Source organism: Alternaria arbusti (genome assembly GCF_024043155.1).
Source record: "Alternaria arbusti strain BMP 1465 chromosome Unknown scaffold_12, whole genome shotgun sequence".
In the NCBI taxonomy this organism is placed as follows: Eukaryota; Fungi; Ascomycota; class Dothideomycetes; order Pleosporales; family Pleosporaceae; genus Alternaria; species Alternaria arbusti.
The window spans coordinates 49,527-71,063 of NW_026249952.1; the positions used below are offsets into that span (position 1 = coordinate 49,527).

The window sequence follows — 21,537 nt, forward strand, 5'->3', positions numbered from 1 at the left end:
CGTCGAGACAAAATGTTTGTCAAAGCCTAACACGATTTCCAACTGTCAGCTAACAATCTTCGCCAGTACCGAGCGCAACGCCATCTCGTCTCCACTCCTCCGTCTTCCCCCCGAACTCCGCAACCACATCTTCTCTCTCGCTCTCAATCACGGTTACATCCCGATAACCTATCCAGAGCGCTCTCGCTGGAAGATTAAACGAGCCGCGCCCCAGTGCTCGCAATATCGCTACCACTACGAGCGGATCTACGATCTCTTCTACAAGCGTATAACCTTCTCTTCGAGGTCCTGCTGCTTCAAGCTCAAAAAGCGTCCATCCCGCAGATCCAAGCCTCGCGACCATCTCAGGCGGCCCATCAATCTTCTCTTCGTTTGTCGCCAGATCTACGCCGAGACCGCGCTTCTGCCGTACAAAGTCAACACATGGGTAATCGAATTAGATAGGCCCTGGGAAAATCAGCGATTGGGGTTAGATCATCACTATTTGTATGATTTAGCGCTATTTCTAGACACATTGACTGCAGCGCAGAGGGAGGTCATGCAGAATGTATGGTCACTTCACAGTTTTGGTGGTAGAGGGGAGGTGACTATGGGGTCTGGGGAGGACTGGATGTGGTACATGTGGCCACAAGACAGATCTAAGGCCTTTAGAACTGAGGATATTGACGACACGAGTATGTTTCTGTTGCCTTGAGGTGTCGATGTGGCAAGGTGCGATGGTCGCGCCTTCTCGAGGGTACACCCGAAGTGGGGCTAGCTTCGTAATCACCTTCAGTAGCGCAATGACCATTATTTATACTTCTCTCATTCCCATGCTCTTTCTCTTCCATAACTCTCAAGATCACGTCTTCTTTAACCAAATTCACGGCAATCAGCAGGGAAGTTAAACCCGATATGTCGGCGTCAGATGAGCAGTCAGAGAGTGATCGCGATCAAATGTAAGTTTCCCGCGGTCACGAAACAGGATGATTTGCACTGACCCTTCCCTTTAGCATCAAACGGAACGCCAAATCGTCACTTCTGAGTCTTCCCGCTGAGCTCCGCAACCAGATCTTTGCGCTCGCTCTCACACAGCCCACCATTGAGATCTTCTGGTCCGAACCGCACTTGAAGTTCAAGTTTCATGAGGATTGTCGGCCAGACTACGTTCGACAACCGCTCAACCTCCTCTTCGTGTGTCGACAAACCCATGCTGAGACTGCCACTCTTCCCTACAAACTTAATATATTTGCTGTCGATTTCGTTTACCAGCGTGATCCTCCGAACAACTTTCTTTATCAGAGGACAGTGGAGCAGAGGGAAGTGATGGGTAGTGTCAGTCCGCGAAATATCTTTTCTGGAAAAGCAGGAAAGCCTAGGTCCGCAACAGTATGGATGGCTCATATGTGGTAGGATAGACGTTCCAGTTGCGAGAGCGCGTGAATAATGCGTCTCATTGTCGATGCAAGAAGGGTTTCAATACAGCCAATGTCAATCCCTGCAAGTATGCATTTGAGATATAGAGCTACTTGTCCCGTGCACGTACCTCGTGCGACCTGAGAACTGACTGCGAACGACTATCTCTTCTTTTTCAGTCCTCCCGAGGTCCTCTACTCCAACACCCACATCTGTAAACCGCCCGGTCACACTCATCACCAACGCCGACGCCAACATGAACACAGAGAATCAACCGGAAGAACCGCGCGCTTACATGTAGGTCACAAAGCAAGGCAGTCTCTTGGGAGCACGTGCTAATCAATGATTGCAGTACTCAGCACAATGCTACCGCCTCCCCACTTCTTCGTCTCCCCGCAGAGATCCGCAACATGATCTTCGCCTACGCCCTCAGTCACGGCGACATCAAGTTGAAAGTCATCCCCAGGCTTCCGGACACAAGCATGTTTCTAGACTACTGGGAGCATCGCAACTGGCCAGATCCTGTCAACATCAGTCTGCTCTACGCGTGTCGCCAAATTTACTTCGAGGCCGCCCTACTGCCATACGAACTCAATACCTTTGTGGTTTCCGGCACCGTAAGCGCGTTCAAGGACTTCCTTGCACACCGAACCTCGGCACAGATTGGCGCCCTAGCAAGAGTGCGGAGGGAACCTAACATGCATTTGGGAGCGCGATCCGCGACTGAATGGGTGAGGCGATGCTGGAGATGAAGCGTGGACATATGGACGCGGATATGAAGTCGAGCCTAGTACTTGATATGGCAGATCAAAGGCAATGTACAATGGAGCACCGTCTCCACGTCGATATTGCATCTCATCATATACGTCTTCTTGGTCGCAAGTCTTGTCGTTCAGGATTGGGTTCGTCTGCCTTCTCTCTTACTTGCAGTGAAGTAGTATATCAAGCAATAGAACCAGCTCTCAGCTCTTACCTTTACTATTACCTGTCCTTCCTGATCGTCGGCTAGCGCGCTGACACGCAATTATATATGCCTCTCTTCCCCGCCCTTCCCTCTTTTCTATACTCCCCCTCCACCTCCGTCAGCTACCTGATACCAAACCCAAGCTCAGTATGTCGCCCCCCGAAGAGCAGCAGGAGGACACCAGCCCCAGTATGAATCCCGTCAAAGTGCAAGCAGAGAAGCTCGAGACCGAAGTGGAGTTGGAGTTCGAAGAGGAGCTCGATAACGAAGGCGAGCTCGAGAGTGAAGAGAAGCTCAGTATTGAAGAGAAGTTGGCGATTGAAGAAGAGCTCAGGATCAAGGCCGCGGAACAAGAGCAACTACTGAACGAGATGTGAGTTGCCCTGTCGTGGTATCTTGTTGACTATCGCTAACTCAGTCCTTCAAAAAGCACCTACCTCAACGCAACGAACTCGCCTCTACTTCTGCTCCCAGCTGAAATCAGGAACATGATCTTCGCCCTTGCTCTCGATCACCAAGACATCATCACAATCCGCGGGCGCATGTACAACAAAGTTCGATCACCAGTCAATCTGCTCCGCGTCTGCCGCCAAATCTGTGCCGAGACTGCGCTACTGCCATACGAACTCAACTTCTTCGCGGTATCCAACTGGGGCAAACTTTTGTTGCCATTCCTTCAGCGACGCAACCAAGCCCAACTTGGTGTTATGATCGACATGGAAGTTCTTCGGACGACAGACCTTGCGGAATTCGTAATCTTCGGAATGGAGTGGTGGGAATATGAAGAGAAGTATAGGTTGGCAGCTGCAAGGATATTCAAGTCTATGAACTCCAAGCTTTTAGCTCAGAATGAGGAGTAGCGGTTGCAAGAGTAGCGGTTGGAGTTCTCTGGATCTTCCTCTTCCCAGCAATTTCTTTCCAATTTCTCTTTAGCAGCGGGATGGTATAGCGTAAGCCAAAATGACATCTCAGTCACCTTTCCCTGCCGTTCGCGACTAGCGCGCCAAGAGAATCCACCTATTCTCTTGCACTTCTTACAAGTCTTTTGCCTGCTTCCCTTCTATCGTCACTGAAACCCCTTCCGTCTGCTACATTTCCATGATCGACAACTACAAATCCAGCATATCCCAATCCAAGATGTCACCAGAGAACATTAAGTCACCGGAGAACACCAAGCAACGCTTGGACAAGATGTAAGTCAGGTCCAAAAGCGTTGAGACCACCAGACCAACAGAACACAACAGCTCAGAGCGCAATGCAACAACCTCTCCCCTCCTTCGTCTCCCCGCTGAGATCAGAAACGAAATTTTCGCCCTCGCCATGAGCCATGGAACTATTTCCCTAGACTCCAGCCCCTCGACCAAAGATCGCCAGATTCTGCAAGATCGTCACAACATCCCCCCCTCCTCAGCCCCCCTACTCTTCGTCTGCCGTCAGATCCACGCCGAGGTTGCCCTACTACCATACCGACTCAACAAGTTCATAGTCTCGGGAAAGTATTTGAGCGCAATGCGTGAGTTTCTGAAGCGTCGGACGCCGGAACAGCTTGAGCTTATGCGGGATGTGAGGTGGAGGTGGCCTACCCATGGAAGCCCTTCGCGTATGTTTTCTGGGGAGGGCTGGCTGAAGTGGTTTGAAGATGCGGATGAGCAGGCTGGAATGGTATTGCGATAACGCAGAGCGAGACGAGCCACTCATGACTCCCAAAATACATGACTACTACATACGCAAAAGGCACTCCTCATTAATTGAGAGAGATAGCAATCCTCAAAGTCCACCTACTCAAGAAGGTCTTAAGTCTCGGTGAAGGGTGATTCGCGCTCTCGCTGTCGAACAAGATGCGTTGACGTCATGTGAGCTCTCCAGGCAGAGCGCAAACGGAGGAGTCGGTCTGCAATAGGAAATGAACTCGAACATGAAAGTGAGTGCGGGATTTTTTGCCCACAGGATATCGACGCGTCTACTTCTCACGCGTCTGTTGATTTTGATCCTCGACGTCGCCATCCTCTTCCGACTACGAGCATACCAAACACCATCATGCATATCCAACCTGCCCCCGTCCTCTCGCGCACGACCCTCAAGAAGTACACTGGCTGGTATTGCACCAAGAACGGGTACCGCGCCATCGTAACATCCGACGGCGTGTCTCTGCATGTCGGCAGCATCAGCCATGTCCGCGGTGACATCCTTGAAACCTGGGACCTGCAATGGTCCAACGTACCTTCATTCAGAACTGGTGGTGATTCGGCAGAGGAACGGGCACTCAACGCTGAGTTCCAGGCAACATTCCGTACAGCACCTGGTGGCCACCATGTCTCCTTCGACATCAAGGATGGCAAGGTCACAGGCCTGCGTGCAGGCGGAGAACACTTCGAGCGCATCGAGCGGGGAGAATGCCACATCTTCCGAGTACCTGTCGAGCTCAGGCAAACTATCTGGGGCTATGCTCTGGACAACAATGGCGAGAACGTCCTGCTGAGCAAGCAGAAGGGTACCAGCATCACTGATGGTCATTCACGGATGGCCATCAATCGCATTAACGAAGTGCACCGCGACTTCGCGGACGAAGCCACGCATTTCGAGCTTCGATACAATACCCTGGTGTGTACGGACGTAGGAAAGTTCGTCAAGCTCATTGAGATGGACAAGACACGGCTCCGGCTCTGCCTCCGACATGTCGTCCTCAGGACAGCATGGGGCATGTCCCCGCTCGTCTTCGGGAAGACAAAGGATATCCACAGCATATTGGCGTATGCCAAATCCAACCTGGCGGCGACAATCCAGGTTCGCCTGGACTTTTGGACGTTCAAAGGGGTACTTGCCAAAGACATGCTGTCTTTCGTAGGGTTTGGGAGGGGCATACGGGAGGCTGTCCGAGGACAGAGGTCCATTATGTGTTGGCCGGGCGATTCTGGTATGCTGGGACATTGGCAAGGTGTGCCGAAGGCACATGGGTTGAATGCTGGCAACGTAAGGTTCTTCCCATCCGAGGAGGTATTCGACGAGGCTGCGTTCCGTTTCCAGGTCTCCTTGGCCTTGAGGAAGACGGTGACATTCCGTCACGCATTGACCCCTTATCATATGTGGCGGCCAACAGCCATTGAGAAGCTCGTCGAGGACGTAAGGGGGTGGTATGAGAACGGCGCGTGAGGGGATTGTAGTTGGCAACTAGTTATTTCGTTCTTGTAATAGTACTGATAGTCTCTCTATGTAGTCGCGAAGTTCAGCGACCAGTCACAACTCATCTACATCTCGAGCTAATGTCGTCGTGAGTCGCCGCTGCGAAGAAAGGGTTGTGCCCGCCTGCTACCTTGACGTTGAGCCTGAGGCACCATCTCGGCCCTACTATTGCTCAAATTCTCCATGTGGCTGAGGCGAAGCTGCGCGATGGCGCAAGGCAAAAGAAGGGTCCCCTTCCGGCACCCGGAACTTCGCCAATCTTCGGCGATAAGAGCCCTGCCTGATCGCCCCCGCGCTGATTGGCTCGGCCAAAAGCGGTCATAGCGTACCTTCATCGAAGCTTCCCAAGCAATGCGCAATGGCAAACGCATGTTCTCACGCCATGTACAGACATTGGGATAGTGAATATTGGATTTCGCAGTGACGTTCGATAGAGTGGAGCCTGCTGCGTAGTTTGGGCAGGCAGACGAGCGGATTCAGGCAATCTTGGGCTGGCGAGGCAGCGTGGAAGGGCATGGAATTGTTTGGAATCTTCTCTCGCTCGGCGCAGCCGGTGCATTTGCAACATCCCGGTTACTACTTTTAAGTCGACAAGCGTTCGCCCTCCCACGCACCCCAATATACACTGTGAACACGCACCTTGCCTCCGAGTCAGATACCCGTTTCTTCACTTTTCGACCGCGAAGACTCCCGCGGCGACTCTCGGTAAGCGCCTTTTCGCTCATTGTGTCAGCACTTCGACGAGTTACCCGCGCCTTCTTTCACCTGCAAGGCTGAGCTGCAACCGGGCGACTACTGCGACTTGTGGCCCACCAAGACTTGACGCTGACTTGATTTAAGATCTTCCCGACACCGCGACTCGCGCTTTCCACAGATCACCCAGAGACCTTTCTCTATTGCCCCTCAACCCGACTTTTACGACCCCGCTAGCCCCTCGTCCACGTTTCGACACCACAACCACGAACCGCGACCATGGTTAAAGACACAAAGTTCTACGATATCCTGGGGGTAAGCACAATCATCTCCACGAACAACTAAGGCGAGAAGACTAACAACCCACAGGTAGCGCCAGACTGCGCCGAGTCACAACTAAAGACGGCGTACAAGAAGGGAGCGCTCAAGTGGCATCCCGATAAGAACGCCCACAACCCCGAGGCGGCCGACAAGTTCAAGGACCTCTCCCACGCATACGAAGTTCTCTCAGACCCCCAGAAGCGCCAAATATACGACCAATATGGCGAGGAAGGACTCGAGCAAGGCGGCATGGGCGGCGGTGGCGGCATGGCAGCCGAGGACCTATTCGCACAGTTCTTCGGCGGCGGCGGCGGTCCCTTCGGCGGCATGTTTGGCGGCGGCATGGGCGGCGGACGCGAACAAGGACCCAAGAAGGCGCGCACAATCTCGCACGTCCACAAGGTCTCGCTCGAAGACGTCTACCGCGGCAAGGTCTCCAAGCTCGCGCTCCAGAAATCCGTCATCTGCCCCAAGTGCCACGGCGCGGGTGGCAAAGACGGCGCCGTCAAGAAGTGCGCTGGCTGCGACGGCCGCGGCATGAAGCACATGATGCGCCAGATGGGCCCCATGATCCAGCGCTTCCAAACCGTGTGCCCCGACTGCCAGGGCGAAGGCGAAATCATCCGCGACAAGGACCGCTGCAAGCAGTGCAACGGCAAGAAGACGATAATCGAGCGCAAGGTGCTGCACGTCCACGTCGACCGCGGCGTCAAGTCCGGCCACAAGATCGAGTTCCGAGGCGAGGGCGACCAGCTCCCCGGCGTAGAACCCGGCGACGTAGTGTTTGAAATCGAGCAGAAACCACACGCGCGCTTCCAACGCAAAGACGACGACCTCTTCTACCACGCCGAAATCGACCTCCTGACCGCGCTGGCCGGCGGCCAGATCCACATCGAGCACCTCGACGAGCGCTGGTTAACCGTCGACATCATCCCCGGCGAGTGCATCTCCCCCGGCGAAGTCAAGGTCATCCGCGGGCAGGGCATGCCGTCGTACCGCCACCACGACTTCGGCAACTTGTACATCCAGTTCGACGTCAAGTTCCCGGAGCGCCTCGGTAACAACGAGGACGGCGGGCCCATGTCCCCCGAACAGATTCGCGCGCTGGAGTCTGTGCTGCCGCCCCGCAAGGTACCGGAGTCTATGCCGCCGGCTGATGCCATGACGGAGGACTTTACGCTCGAGGATGTTGATGCGGGCGGTGAGGGGCAGCGCGCGAGGGGTATGGGCGGTATGGAGGATGATGAGGATGATATGCATCCGGGGGCTGAGCGCGTGCAGTGTGCGTCTCAGTAAGAGGTGTGTAGCTTCTGTGCTGGAGTAGATGATGGAGTTAGCATGATTTTACGATGCATGAATGCAAAGGAACGAAGTATGAGGGTGTAGAGCAAGGAGATGGGGGCGTGAGAGGAGTTTCTTTCTGCATTTCATGGAGGTTTTCGACACTGTTAGCTTTCGAGATGAAGGCTTCTGCGATACCAAAGAGAGTTTATTTTCCTTCTTTTACTTTCTGTAAGCAAAGGCATCATTATAGCTTTGTTGCTTGTTGCCGGCGTTCTCTTAGACAGGCGAGCTGCCCGGGCAATGGCATGGTTTTGGTAAAGTGTGGGGTTGATGGTGAGTGGATTGAGATGAGATGTTAATGCCATGGTTCTGTAATGCTTTTTTATGATGAGTGCAACTACATGATTGATGTGATGTCTTGTCGTATGATATTGGTCATTGTGACATGTGGTGATGAGTAAATAGCTCCTAGGGGGTTTGATTACTAGTAAGGCCGAGAAGACGCCTCAGACACAACATCAAGGCAGCAGTAGTACATATACTGCACTCAACAAGCGGGAAAGCAGAGCCTGGGATCAGATGTCCATCAGTAGCTTATAATGACATCAGAAATCCCGTGAAGCGCTCTCATCGCCAGTGTGCATCATCGTGAACCAATTATCGTCTACTGTTCTTTCTCTCCTGCTCTACACAACTCACTCCTGACCGTACTCCTCATCTTCTCTAGTTCTCATCTTCCCCATTCCTTCTTTTCCTTCTCAACAGCCCTACCGTCCGCGTCCCCCAAAAACTCCCCACCCCCCCAGAACCTCCCTCTCCCCCCAAAACAACCAACTCCCCTCCTCACCCTCCCCATACTTACCCAACCCTTCTCTCCTCCCCCTCTCCCCAAGTTCACCCCACCTCATCAAAAGATTGCCATCAAGCACACCCCTCGCCCCAGTCCCCGCATCCCACCCGCCATCACCCGTCGCCTCGCTGCCCATTCTAAACGCGCGCGGATTGAGCGAGCACGGCGAATCGAGCGTGTTGGCGAGGTAAGCCGTCAAATTAGATAATCGACGATAGGAATCCTCGGTTAGAGGGGTGAGCAGGGCGAGGGTGCCGGACTGTGTTGTGTGCAGGATTTGGTGGAGAGGTTGGGGTGGGGATGGTGGGGAGGGGGTTGTGGTGTCCATGTCGTCTTCGTCGGTGGCGGGGTTGGCGTTGGTTGTGAAGGCGTCGGTCGTGGAAGGGAGGGATAGGTGGGATTGGACGAGGTGGAGGGAGGTGGGGAAGTGGCCGGTGTGGAAGGTGGATTTGTGAAGGAGGCGGGAGCCGGCTTCGGATTTGGGGTCTGTGAGATGGATGTGTTAGTTGAGTGTGTGGATGTGTAAGTCTAGAGGTGCGGATGAGGGACGTACTATCAGGATCGAATTGCAAGACTTGCAAATCCATATCTGCGTCTGCGACAATGAGGTGGAGTTGTTGGTCAAAGGGCAGGAAATCCACTGCGATGGTTTCTAGATTATGCTTTGAGCGGGAGAAGAGGGACATCTTGTAGGGCTCTTCCTGTTTTCGCTGTTAGCATCATATCTCATAGGGCCGAGTTACTGTAATCAGAAAACTTACTGTATACCCTGTGAACCAAACACCCCGGTACGCATCAGCCATAGCCAGCATACCCGTTCCAGGCAGGTTCTTCAAGTCGCTGACGTAGCATTGCATGTCCATAAACGCAACGGGAAGCAAGGTGCCGTCTTCCTTGAGACCACGCACCATGCACTTCTGTCCCTGGGCCATGATCATGAAGCCTTGGGTGCCCAGTCCAGAGATGGCGGATACCGCGCCTTTGACTTCATCCTTGACGATGAGCTTGAGGCGCTTATTGGTCTCCGGGCGATCCGGCTCCGGTACCACGGTGATGACTTCGAAGATACGGATGCAACCCTTAGTTGCGAGATCTTCGCCGTGCACGATCGAAGTACCGACTGCGATGAGGTCTTTACGTTGATGCGTCACTTCGCTGACTTCGAGGTTGAGTGTTTCAATGCATAGAATGACTTCTTGGGGATCCAGAACATGTGTGTCGATGATGGTCCATGACTTCTCGTCTAGTAGTTTCAGGACGCCGCGCTCAATCTTGGGCTTGAAGCTCATGTCTTCCTTGGGCAGTTCGTAGTGGTAGGTCTCACTGGGATCCAGTTGGTACTCTTCGAACTGGCCCGTTCCAACAACGTATAACCCTGCCGGGTGGTAGGCGAGGGCATGCACCTCCGCATCCATTGGCATGCGTCGTGTTGCCCATCCGAGGTGACCGTAATGTGTTTGAGGCGGAAGTTGGGAGATGCGCAATGTGTCTGTGGAATCAAGGTAGGCGAATCCGCGCTGGCAGTTTGATGTGTGGAACGATGTAAGACCCTTGACGGGCTTACCACTCAGGCCAATCACGCGTGGTGCGCTTGATGACTCTTTGAAGATGAAGGCCGGAGTTGTGCCTCGCTGGAAGACGGTACTGTAGCCGCAGATATCGCTCACCGCTAGCAGGGTGCTTTCGAACCCTTGGTCCTCAGAACCTGCATCTTCGATGTATCTTGGTATGTGCTGTTGCGACAGCTTAACCCATCGCAGGTTTTGAGTCCAGAGTTCCGAAGCAGACCGTGACGGAGAGTGGAAGGACTTGTAGATGACGAGGTTATCGCTGGAAGTGCGGATCTAGAATATCGTCAGTCGCTAGGGTGATGTGAGTCTGAAGTAGTTCTTACGATCAGATGAGGTGACTTTGTAGTCGCATCTCCCAAGTCCGCGGCTAGGATCTCGGTGATGGTAGCTTTGATCGCACTCCGCTTAGGAACATAATCCATTGCCAAGACCGGCGGTAAGAAGCTCAACGCCTCAGCAACGTAACACGGCTTTTCCATGTCGGACATGGCAAACACGCGAAGACCACCTTCTGGTGACAGGAGAAAGGCAAAGATTTCCGTGAAGCTGGATGACTTGAACAGACTGGCCGAAAGCCATGTTGTTCCCGTCAGCCCAGTCGCTTCAACATCTTCTAGCTCTCCATCACCGGTAGCCTTGAAGATCTTGACACTAGAGTCCTCGCGCAGGATGAGTAGGTATGGGTCTGCGAAACTGGCGTTGATGACGTTGATCTCGTTTCCGTTCTCTTCGTCTTCCATGGGTAGGATTTGGTCCATATTAAGTTCTATTTGACGAAGTTAGTCTGAGAAGGCGGATAATGTAGATGATCTGGCCTACCCGAATCGTACGTCCTGACCTCCGTCCGCATGACCTGGACAACCTTTGTGCCAGCGGCCAACACACCCACAAAAAGAGTCGAGCCTTCTTCACGCTCGAAATCGCCTTTGTCGGTTTCAGTCAGCTCGTTGCCGTTGACCTCGTATACCACAGTAGTCTCAGTGCCGTCGTCAATGGTTTTGGAGACAACCAGGTACTGGTCATAGTCAACATCAGTAGCCATGTTGGCTTCAGTGTCTTCGCCAAACGCTGCAGTGACATCTCCCGGGGCTTGCTTTCGAGCATGTACAGCCCAGACGCCATGCGCTGAAGGAAGCTCTTTGGTCGCGATACTGACAGGGTGAAGTTCGCGGTCAAGAGCGGTGATGGCTCCAGCCGACCCTCTACCCGTAGACAGCATGATCTCGCCCTTGTTCAAGGAATCGGTAACCTTGCCAGGATGGAGGACGGCGGTCTTGATCGGTGCTATACTCGGCAAGACGTCGTGTATTCTGAAAGTGTACGTTCCTGGCGCTGTGGGCTCGGACACAGCTGCCGTAATCTTCTGAACGGCTGGAGCTGTATCGTTGTAGAGATCGTCCTCCATATCATCCATGTCCCCCTCGTCAGACATGTCCTCGTCGCCATCCGAATCAGCATTCGTTTGCTTGCGTCGCAGTTGAGTGGATGAACCAGTCCAGCCTAGCATTACTGATTCGCCATCCTCGCTTCCAACGAACAGCCGTCCTCTGCCGAGATTACTCGTACATGAAGCGGCAGCTTTGAGAATTTGACCGCCATGGTCTTCCGAGACAGTCTGAATAGTCATTCCGGATACAGTCCGACCGTCGAGGGTGAAGGTAAGGATTAGGATGCGCCCGCTGTTGAGCACAATCATCACATCGCCCGTGTCCTGCGACAACAGCTCGACTTGGCATCCTTCCAATTGGAGGGCCAGATCTGACTGGTCGCTGAGCGGGAATGATGTGCAGGCCTTGGCAAACTCATTCACAGCCACACCATTCGTCTTTCCTCCCTGGTCGACGTGTATGATCTCGTTTCCTCCTACCAACAGAGCACCGCCAATGGGAGAGGGTAGCGGTACTACTCTCGTGATGTCGTAGGGCAGTCCGGTGACTGAGAGGAGCGTAGTGGAGGCCTTTTGTTCGAGATCGAGGGTGAAGACGGAGTAGGTGAGGATGTCTTTGCGGTGGGCGAGTAATGACGGGGCGGTGGCTCGCGAGGCAGCGACTATGCCAAAGGTGGGTTCGCGGTACTCGTGCAGAAAGGCGAGGTGGACGGGGTGTGTGAGGGTAGGGTCGAGGTTGGTGAGTGGGAGGACGAAGGAGGAGGAATACGGCGTCTTGTGGTCGCCATTCGCCTGCTCGGCCTTGGTCTCCTTGGGAGCCTCAGCATCGGAATCATAGTCATCTTCGACGAGATCACGCTGGCGAAAGGGCAGAATGGCGAGGTTGTGGGTGCCGAACTTGAGGGCGGCGCATCTGCTGCTGGGGTCTGCCGTCAAGAAGTTGTACGTGTCTTTGAGATCAGCGGACCAAGGAGCAATGCCGGGCAAGTCTGGGTTCTCATAGTAGTGTATTGATATTGTATGGAGGTTGTACGTCTCCGGGTCCCACTCCACCAAACTGAGCTTTGCATCCCGAAACGCCACCAGCAGCGCCTCGCCCTTTGACTTTGTGTTGAGCGCTTTCACGCGCGCCAGCGATATGACGGTGCCGGCGAGGGGGAACTCGCCCACCAGCACCAGCTTGGCCGTGCTCTCGGTGCGCTGCAACGGCACGTCGGCCGCCTCAGTGTCGAGGTTGGCCGCGGCATTCTCCGACTCGTTTCCTCCGCCCGGGGTGACTTCGGTCGTGGTCGCCTTGAGCTCGAAGATCTGGAGCAGCGAGTTCTTTGCGACGACTAGGTTGTTTGACCTAGAGTGCACGAAGGGCAGGCTGATGGCATGGCTGACGGCGGTGGGCGGGGCTATCTCAGTGTAGCACTGCATGGTGGTGGTCGAAGGTCGCTGCCGCACTTCGCATGGCAGTCGTGCGTGGGTGGGGCGGTATAGCTCAGCGCGAATTCGTGGTGTTGACCGAGGTCGCGTCAAAAGAGCTCATGCGCGATTCTGTCTAGCGTGTTGTGTTGGAGCTCCAGCCCGGGAAGGTGCGACCCATGCTAGCTGTTCTGGGCAGGATCGAAGCAGGGTTCTGGCCGCTAGACGTCATTCCAAACATCGCCGGCTTCTACCTGGAATCCCCTCTTCTCTCCTCCAGCGATAGCATCTGCTGTCAACTGGTATCAACATGGCGCTGATACAGACCTCTCTCATCTGGGTCGCCTACGCCGTCGCCGTGGGAATCCTCTTCCTCATCGCGTCCACATTCGTCTATGTCTACCAGAAGCCGCGCGATCGCGCCGCCGCCGTTACCATTGTCTGCATCTTCACCACTCTCGCCCTGCTCGCAACCGTCCTCCTCATTCCCGTCGACGTCGCTCTCGTCTCATCCACCTCGAGATCTAGTCTAGGACGCAAGAAGGATTGGGCGACACCGGAGAAGGTCGATAGCATCGTCTACACTCTGCGCATCGTCTACTACACGCTCTACTCGCTCGATGCGCTTCTCTGCCTGCTCGTCATTCCCTTTACCTACTTCTGGTACGAGGAATACGATGAGGATGCGGCTGAGCACGGCGAGCAGACTGCTGGCCAGCGCATTGCTGGTGCTCTCAAGTGGACTCTCGGCTTCCTCATCTTTGTAGTCGCAATCTTTCTCGTCGGCTTCTTCGTGCCCTTTGCGAAGCAGGCCAAGGATGACAAGCGCCTTGATCTCGACTATTTCAAGCATCTTCTCTCGGAGAACCGTAAGTAGCGACATCCATTGTTTATTGACATCGACTAACTCCATTAGATGGCGAACGCGCTCTATCCTTCGGCCTCGGCTTCCTCATCACCGTCGGAACCGTCCTCTTCGTGCTCTACACCGGTGCTGGAATGGCTCTCCTCCCCGTCGCCATGATCAAGTCCGCGCCATCCGTCTCAGCCCCCACGCTCGCCGCGAACACCGCGTCCCAGCTGGAGAACAACCGCGAGCGCCAGAGACAGCTCGAAGGTCGCAACGAAGGCAGCGAGGGCGGACTGGACAGCAGGGACAGACGCGAGCTGGAAGCCCTCGTCCGCGAAGAGCGCACCCTCATCCGCCGTGAGCGTCTCGCTGCCGAGTCAAGCGGCGAGGACCGCCATTGGATCGTCAAGGCCTGGATCAAGACCGAAGCCTTTTTCCGCCCGCTGAAGCTCATCGGCGGCCTCATCCTGATGGTCTTCGCTCTTGTCATCTTCGCCAGCATGCTCATCACCGGCATCGACAAGGCCAAGAACTCCATCTGCGGCGCCCACTGCGGCTACATCCTCGGCCACATCAACATCTTCCAGCCGCTCAACTACATCCTCGTCAAGTCCGCCAAGGTCTTCCCTATCGACTATGTTATGTTCCTCCTCCTCGTCCTTTTCTTCTTCTCCGCCTCTGTCGTCGGCATTGCGACCGCTGGTATTCGCTTCCTGTGGATCACCATCTTCAAGATCCGCAAGGGACATACTTCGCCCCAGGCTCTTCTCATGGCGACCGTCCTCCTCACGCTAATTACCCTCGCGATCAACTACTCCGTCGCCATGGTCGTCGCACCCCAGTACGCTACCTGGGGCCCGCAAACTTACTGCGACATGAAGACCAACAGCCTTGACGAACAACCCGACTGCACCGAGCACAAGGATCTCATCAAGGCTTGCAGTGAACTCGCCACCAATCCCGCTGCTCAACAAGTCTGCACACCTTCCGTCCTCAGCACCTTCATCAACCGCGTCACCATCAACTTCCCCTTCTTCGGCGTCGTCCTCTTCTGGGCTCAATTCGCCTTCTTGGGTGTTTACCTTATTGTCTTCTTGACTACGCTGTTCAAGGCACCTAGTCTTGACCAGGAACAGATTGACCGTGATCTTGAGGAGGAAGAGGAGGAGGGTCTGTTGGCTAGCACTGGACGTAGGTTCGGTGCTGCGTGGAGTGATGTTACCGGAAGGGCCAGGAAGCCGGCGGGCTATGGTGCGACGGATCGAGATGAGAGGATTCAGTAGGTGGGGAGTGTTGGGATGTCTCAAAAGTGGGTGTAAATTGTATTTCGAGGTATGGAAGGTAATTTGATCTGGGGCATGCGTGGGATGGTATGTTTGTCTTTCTGTCTTTCATATTTCGGTTCCAGTTGTTTGCACTTTCTTAGCTGTCTTATCTCTTTGGTTCGTATGATACCTCATTGTGGCGTTTAGCAAGTTTGCAAATACATGTTCAATGTCGTGCTAAGAATACCTCCGCAATTCCTCTCTCGTATGTGCTAAACTGGCCTGGTCAATTTGGCGTGCCATCGACTTACATTCCAGACGCGCGTCGAATGCGGAACGCTAGGTGACCGCGCCTTTGAGATGACGGGTGTACTTTGGAAGTCGCCGTCACTTAGGATACTCAGTGAGCAGCACATAGCTGTCGAACGCGGAATTCGAGGTGACCGCGCCTTTGGACGCCCGACCTTAGTAGAAAGTCGCGGTCACTTCAACTAGCCACTGAGCAAGACATGGCTTTGTACGTATATATAGCCTGGGTTCTGCCTCCTCTACTCTTCTACTCACCCTCTACAGTCTGCTCTTTCGGTTTCTGACACACTTCGTCTTCCTACCTGAACATCAACATCAACGTCAAGTCAACATGGCCAAGCGCAAGCGGGCGTCGAAGTCTCCATCCACCTCCTCACCCGCCAAGAAGGAACGCCCCAAGGAACTCAAGGATCCGGCTGCAACTGTGTCTGAAGCTTCTGAAGCTCCTCACGATCAAGGCCATCCAGTTCAGCCCGTTCCTCAAGACGTTCCGCAAGACCTTCCTCAAGATGTTCCTCAAGATTTTCCTCAAGATCTTTCTCTAGGAGTTCAACAAGACACACCTCAAGGAGTTCAACAAGACTTTGCTCAAGACGTTGCTCAAGTCGTACCTCAAGAAGATCCCCGCGACCGCATGTAAGTTATTCGTCCTGGAAACTACATGCGTAACTAACAATGTAATGTAGCAGCATTTCCAACGCCACGAACTCACCTCTGCTTCGTCTGCCCGCTGAGATCAGGAACATGATCTTTACCTACGTGTACATTGGCAAGGAATATGACTTCAAAGCACATCGTTACCCGGCACCACGCGGTTCTTATTATCGTGTGGACTACAATCTGACTCTCGATCGAGTGAAGAGAGAAGCCTGTCTATCTTTCGTCTGTCGTCAGCTCAACGCCGAAACGTCTCTACTTCCGTACAAACTTGGAACATTTGGGTTCTATATCCATGGTGAAAGAAGAGGGACTGCTGGGCTTGAGATGTTGAATGCTTTCTTGATGGAAAGGACCGATGAGCAGATTGATGCGATTGCTCAGCTAACACTTGAGCAATGGTCTGACTGGAAAATTGAAGAGTGGGGTGACGAGTGGAAGCGAACTGGACCTGCCGTAAATTGGATCGCCGCGATGGAGGAAATTGCGGACTATGCCGATCAGAAGAATCTATGGGGAGTCCACAGTAGCGAGTGGTTTGATGTCGGGAGTATCGGACCATCTCGTATCGAGGGGCGGGTTTGGCCGCCTTTGGAGATCTATTCGTGGCCTCGGGACTAGTTCCCTCTACAGGATTACTCTTTTATCTGTTCATCTACCTAGCTGGATTTCTCTGGTTGTCGCTATAATCCGGACGCTATCAATACTCTTCATCCTCTTGCTTCCTATAATATCTGCATGAACAAACGAAGCCGGGGTGACGGTACAAGAGTATGACTTCTTCATGTTTCCACTCAGCATAAGCAACAGTATATTATACTTGCGATTTCTTTTGGTCGAGCTTTCATTGCAATTGTCAGCTCGGTACTACTTTCGCATTTCAGGTGAATCGGTACTGTTCCTGAAGCATTGCGCTGATAAGCCTTTGTAGCATTGGTGTGTTTGTATCTAGTGACGTCACTTGTTTGCAAGCGGTTATCGGATGTGGAAACTGCGGCTCTTATGACGGCCGGCTCAGATTAGAAGTCACCCTCACTCTGATTAGTCAGCCCAGCTTGGGTGATTTTCTCGACCCTTGCTTCTGTTCTACTCCTCACTCAAACCCTATTTCCATCGAAGAACCAATTGCAATTCGACATGGCCAAGCGCAAGCGCCCAGCCACCCCTCCCGTTACCACGCAGTCTGCGAAAGAAGCACGAGACGACAGGGCATCGCGTCGCGCAGCTGCTCAAGACATTCGCGACCAAGCTCGTCGGGCTCAGATGTAAGATGCAGCACTCGTTTTAGCAACGTAGCTAACAGAATTTAGCACCACGCTCAATGCTGTCAACTCACCTCTGCTTCGACTCCCGGCTGAGATTAGGAACATGATCTTCGCCCACGTCTATACAGGCATATTCTACTTCTTTGACGAAGGTCCTGCGACTAAGCCCTCCGATCAATATTGCTTTATGGCCGTCGATCGATGGCTTGAGCAGCGGACACCGGACAAATTACCTCTCGCCTGTCACCAGATGCATGCTGAAACGGCTCTACTACCCTATTCGCTTGGTAGCTTCCGATTTGAGTGCGAAAGGTCGGCATTCCGAGGGCTCTGGATCGTGAAAAGATTTTTGGGAAGGCGAACGAGTGAGCAGATCGGTGCGATGGCTAACGTCAAGCTCACTGAGTGGTCAGAAGCGTTGGGTTGCTATTGGTACCAACAAAACACTGCTGCATACTGGGTCGCCAAGTTAGAAGTTTTCTCAGCCTCTTACGCCAAGATGACCCCAATGGAACGCTACAGGTTCGATATCTCTTCTTTCGGACCATCTGGTGGTCAGGTGACGCTTCCATAGACCAGATAGTTCCTTTCTTCATAAGCGTTCCTGTATCTATTCGCTGAGACGACTGTACCCTCTCCGGTCACTGCAACAAGTCAAATTCCATCCTCTTGTTCAGGTCATGAGTGCACATCGCCTATCCACAGCCGGCTATCGGATCTCGAAGGTGAGATGACCGCGTGTTTGAAACGGCCAACATATATCGAAATCTGCCTTTACCTTGAGTATCCCGCATGCCTCGCTCCCTCACTACTACATAAATAGCGATAGCTCTCCGTCCCTCCTTCTCTTCTTCCCTCTCACCATCACTTCTCTACTTCCCATCTCCAGATCCTACAAGCTCAACATCATGGACCGCGGCAGAAAGCGCGCTCTGTCGCCTTCAGCCGTCGCGTTGGCGAAAAAGCAGAAGCAGAAGTTGCATGCCGATGACAGACGCGTGATTCAAGACGCAGCCACAGCTCTGATCCGTGCTCGCCACCGCTCCCAGGCTCGGCGCGAGGCCATGTAATGACCACAACTCTCAATCAATACAGCGTCTAGCTAACAACTTTGTACAGTCACAAGTCCAACGCTACCGACTCCCCTCTACTCCGCCTGCCAGGTGAGATCAGGAACATGATCTTTGGCTGGGTCTTCCGCGGTGTCAAGTACGGTCTTGACACCAATTGGGGACCACTTGACAGCGGCGTCCGTATGCAAATCGAGACCGACTCGGGTTCCCTCGCACTTAACGGTCTCAACCTGCTTCTTGTTTGTCGCCAGATTCACGTAGAGACCGCTCTGCTGCCATACAGCCTTGGGTCGTTCGATATTTGGGGCTACTTCTTGACCACAGAGGAAGACCTGGAGACGGTTGAAAGGTTCTTGAAGGAGAGGACGCAGGAGCAGATTGAAGCCATTACATGTCTGAGAATTGAGGCATTTGATAACAAGGGTGGGCCTAATCTGGTGGAGGGAAATGGTGCATTCTGGGTTGCGGAGCTAGAGGAGGCCTCAAGCCAGGCAGTCCTTTCGGACTTCACTACTTCTTCCATCAACTCAAGCGTTTGATCAGTAGATGGCAAGGATGACACCAGAATGATTGCTGTGTTCATCTTCTCACGAAAAGTTATCTTTTATCTATTCTGACCGCCACCTTTTCGGTAGCTGCAGTGGCTCAAATATTATCAAGCCCATCGATCTTCTTGCTTCGCATGATTTGATCAGTTGAAGTGAAAGTGACTGAACGATGAGCATGTCACCAATACCACTTTACTCACTCATTCAGCGGCAAGGGCTAGGCAGACATGTGACGGCAAGCTATGCAAGTCGTGTTCCACTTTGAAGGTCTCACTCACCTCGCGTGGTCACCCAGCAACGACGACAACGCGCCTGCCTCTTTCCAGCCTTGGCAAAGTCTCCCACTCTCTCACTTCTTCCGCGCTTTCCTTCGCCCACCACACTCCTCGTCTCCTTCGACTACACCGCCTCGACGCTACCGCCCAAGGTCGCCATCAATATCTTCAGCATCCATGGGGAAGGAAGTGGTTTTCGCTCAAGAGCTAGAGCGACGCAAGCGTGCGCGGCTCTACAAGATGTGAGTCTCACGATCTCTGGGTTCCTGCTCTGAGACTGACGATACGCTACAGCACCGAGCTCAATGCTACTCAGTCTCCACTTCTTCGTCTACCTGCCGAGATTCGCAACCAGATCTACACCTATATCTTCAACGACATCCTCTATACCCTGAATGTTAACAAGTGGCGAGATGACCGAACGGTCAACTTCTTGACCTATCGTACCCCTCCGTTCTATGATTACGTGGATCGCGTGGTACTACCTTTCGCTTGTCGCCAACTACACCACGAAACCTCCTTGCTTCTATACCAGCTCGCGACGTTCGACTTCGGCATAGCGTACGTCGACGATCCGAATACCACTCCTGAGAATCAGGCGATGAGGGTTTTTTTTTTTGGAGGCGAGAACGAAGGCGCAGGTTGAGAGTCTCGCTCAGATGCAGATAGATGTAGAATGCGAGTACAGTTTCGGGATCGGATCGCGGATGATGACCCGAGACGGCGCCTATTGGGCCGCAAAGCTGGATTGCTAGAAGATCGTCCCCTAGCTGTTCCAGAACTACCTGTTCAGGCTTTCAAGATCATAGTTCGCGATCGTGGCGATGACCAAGCGCTTTCAAGTGGTTATGCGGTCTCACTGCAAGCAATCACATAGTGAGAAAGACCTCAGCAATACATACTTCCCTCTCTACCTCTTCTTTCGGCACGTCACGGTGTTATACCCTGTAGCAGTGACTTCTCATGGTGAATGCAAATCATGCGGCGAGAGCTTGATTGTGCGTCAAACTGGTCGTTTGCAATGACGTATTCTTAAAACGGCAGCTGCTATGAGTTTCGCATTGATCCTTGGTCACCCAGTAACCACAACAACAACAAGGCTCCCTCTTCACACCCCCGCACTCCTCCCACACGCCCTGCCACTGCCACAAAGCTCAATTTCGTCTGTTCTTTGCTCACTCGCTACTCGCTACCAGCGTGCTCAGTCTTCATAAGCAACGAGATGGCTGACAGAAGTCTCCACGAAGCCTCAACGGAGATGCGCCTCCCGCAAGATGCTGTTCGCCGCGAATTAATGTCAGCCTGCCCTTCTTCCCGTCTAGCGGCTCCGCGACTGACTAATTATTCCAGAACAAGACTCAACGCCACCCAGTCGCCGCTTCTTTGCCTTCCCGCTGAAATCCGGAACGCGATATACACTCACGTGTTCAGTGATCAGATCTACGAATACAAAGCGTCGGGCAGTGACGCGGTCTCGATCGCCTGTCGCGCTGAGTATTCGTGTCTTGGTCTGCTTCTCGCTTCTCGACAAGTCCACCATGAAACCGCCTTGCTTCCCTACAAGCTCGCAACCTTCGTCTTGGATGACGGGTGTGCATTTTTGCCCGAAGAAACACCAAAATTCTTGTCAAAGAGATCGGAAGCGCAACTTGCAGCACTCGGTCGAGTTGAGGTTATTTATGGCAAGATGAGATGGCATGGGATTGGAGCCGATTTCTTGAGGGAACTGCAGGAACTGCATCTTTTCTACTCGTGAAACTGCATGGATGATTGGTTCCACGACTGACTCTGTAAATAGCAGCCTTGTGTTTGTAATGGCTGGTACACTTGTGTTGGCGAATGTCACCCACACGGAAATGGCTCGTATCTTCAAAGACTTTTGCGTTGTACAGTGAACCTTTAGTATTTGCAACAGAAGAATGGACTCATACGTCTACTATAATTACGTGACTATTCCTTGATGCCACTCACAGGATAACGTAAGACATATGTCGGCTGCTAGAGTCGGCGTTGCATTCGATGCATAGGTTCCCACTCGCTGTACGTATCTTTCTGAAATGGTCTAAACCGTAGGTGGAAGATGTTCGTCCCTCATGACGCACGGCTACCCAGCGCCGCGACAACGCGACTTCCTCATTGTAGCCTTGGCGTTATCAACTACACTCCCGCACTTCCCTCGTGCTCACATCTACTCCACACCCCACAGTCTCACCTACCGCGCTCACACACAACCATCTCGT

The 21,537-nt window shown here is 53.3% G+C and overlaps 11 protein-coding genes across 11 annotated transcripts; 10 read left to right on the forward strand and 1 right to left on the reverse strand.

Annotated features, from left to right (window-relative positions):
• Positions 1–894: 894 nt before the first annotated feature.
• J4E86_007958 (uncharacterized protein) lies at positions 895–1,392 on the forward strand (the record flags this gene model as incomplete). Its single annotated transcript, XM_051448473.1, has 2 exons — positions 895–938; positions 993–1,392. The coding sequence occupies 2 exons, from the start codon at positions 895–897 to the stop codon at positions 1,390–1,392; spliced, it is 444 nt and encodes a 147-aa protein (XP_051300069.1).
• Positions 1,393–1,651: 259 nt separating this feature from the next.
• Positions 1,652–2,147, forward strand: J4E86_007959 (uncharacterized protein; the record flags this gene model as incomplete). Its single annotated transcript, XM_051448474.1, has 2 exons — positions 1,652–1,692; positions 1,748–2,147. The coding sequence occupies 2 exons, from the start codon at positions 1,652–1,654 to the stop codon at positions 2,145–2,147; spliced, it is 441 nt and encodes a 146-aa protein (XP_051300070.1).
• A 361-nt stretch (positions 2,148–2,508) lies between these two features.
• J4E86_007960 (uncharacterized protein) lies at positions 2,509–3,219 on the forward strand (the record flags this gene model as incomplete). Its single annotated transcript, XM_051448475.1, has 2 exons — positions 2,509–2,732; positions 2,778–3,219. 2 exons carry the CDS (start codon positions 2,509–2,511, stop codon positions 3,217–3,219), a joined length of 666 nt encoding a protein of 221 aa, XP_051300071.1.
• Positions 3,220–3,496: 277 nt separating this feature from the next.
• J4E86_007961 (uncharacterized protein) lies at positions 3,497–4,033 on the forward strand (the record flags this gene model as incomplete). Its single annotated transcript, XM_051448476.1, has 2 exons — positions 3,497–3,552; positions 3,604–4,033. 2 exons carry the CDS (start codon positions 3,497–3,499, stop codon positions 4,031–4,033), a joined length of 486 nt encoding a protein of 161 aa, XP_051300072.1.
• Positions 4,034–4,396: 363 nt separating this feature from the next.
• J4E86_007962 (uncharacterized protein) lies at positions 4,397–5,509 on the forward strand (the record flags this gene model as incomplete). Its single annotated transcript, XM_051448477.1, has 1 exon — positions 4,397–5,509. The coding sequence occupies one exon, from the start codon at positions 4,397–4,399 to the stop codon at positions 5,507–5,509; it is 1,113 nt and encodes a 370-aa protein (XP_051300073.1).
• Positions 5,510–6,511: 1,002 nt separating this feature from the next.
• Positions 6,512–7,849, forward strand: J4E86_007963 (uncharacterized protein; the record flags this gene model as incomplete). Its single annotated transcript, XM_051448478.1, has 2 exons — positions 6,512–6,547; positions 6,602–7,849. 2 exons carry the CDS (start codon positions 6,512–6,514, stop codon positions 7,847–7,849), a joined length of 1,284 nt encoding a protein of 427 aa, XP_051300074.1.
• Positions 7,850–8,604: 755 nt separating this feature from the next.
• CFT1 (mRNA cleavage and polyadenylation factor subunit) lies at positions 8,605–13,067 on the reverse strand (the record flags this gene model as incomplete). Its single annotated transcript, XM_051448479.1, has 5 exons — positions 8,605–9,173; positions 9,241–9,388; positions 9,449–10,531; positions 10,582–11,024; positions 11,078–13,067. The coding sequence occupies 5 exons, from the start codon at positions 13,065–13,067 to the stop codon at positions 8,605–8,607; spliced, it is 4,233 nt and encodes a 1,410-aa protein (XP_051300075.1).
• A 298-nt stretch (positions 13,068–13,365) lies between these two features.
• On the forward strand, positions 13,366–15,188 carry J4E86_007965 (uncharacterized protein; the record flags this gene model as incomplete). The annotated part of the gene is made up of 2 exons (XM_051448480.1): positions 13,366–13,924; positions 13,972–15,188. The coding sequence occupies 2 exons, from the start codon at positions 13,366–13,368 to the stop codon at positions 15,186–15,188; spliced, it is 1,776 nt and encodes a 591-aa protein (XP_051300076.1).
• Positions 15,189–15,810: 622 nt separating this feature from the next.
• Positions 15,811–16,024, forward strand: J4E86_007966 (uncharacterized protein; the record flags this gene model as incomplete). The annotated part of the gene is given in 2 exon segments (XM_051448481.1): positions 15,811–15,903; positions 15,923–16,024. 2 exon segments carry the CDS (start codon positions 15,811–15,813, stop codon positions 16,022–16,024), a joined length of 195 nt encoding a protein of 64 aa, XP_051300077.1.
• A 1,249-nt stretch (positions 16,025–17,273) lies between these two features.
• J4E86_007967 (uncharacterized protein) lies at positions 17,274–17,975 on the forward strand (the record flags this gene model as incomplete). The annotated part of the gene is made up of 2 exons (XM_051448482.1): positions 17,274–17,401; positions 17,447–17,975. The coding sequence occupies 2 exons, from the start codon at positions 17,274–17,276 to the stop codon at positions 17,973–17,975; spliced, it is 657 nt and encodes a 218-aa protein (XP_051300078.1).
• A 334-nt stretch (positions 17,976–18,309) lies between these two features.
• On the forward strand, positions 18,310–19,013 carry J4E86_007968 (uncharacterized protein; the record flags this gene model as incomplete). Its single annotated transcript, XM_051448483.1, has 2 exons — positions 18,310–18,467; positions 18,521–19,013. 2 exons carry the CDS (start codon positions 18,310–18,312, stop codon positions 19,011–19,013), a joined length of 651 nt encoding a protein of 216 aa, XP_051300079.1.
• Positions 19,014–21,537: the final 2,524 nt, after the last annotated feature.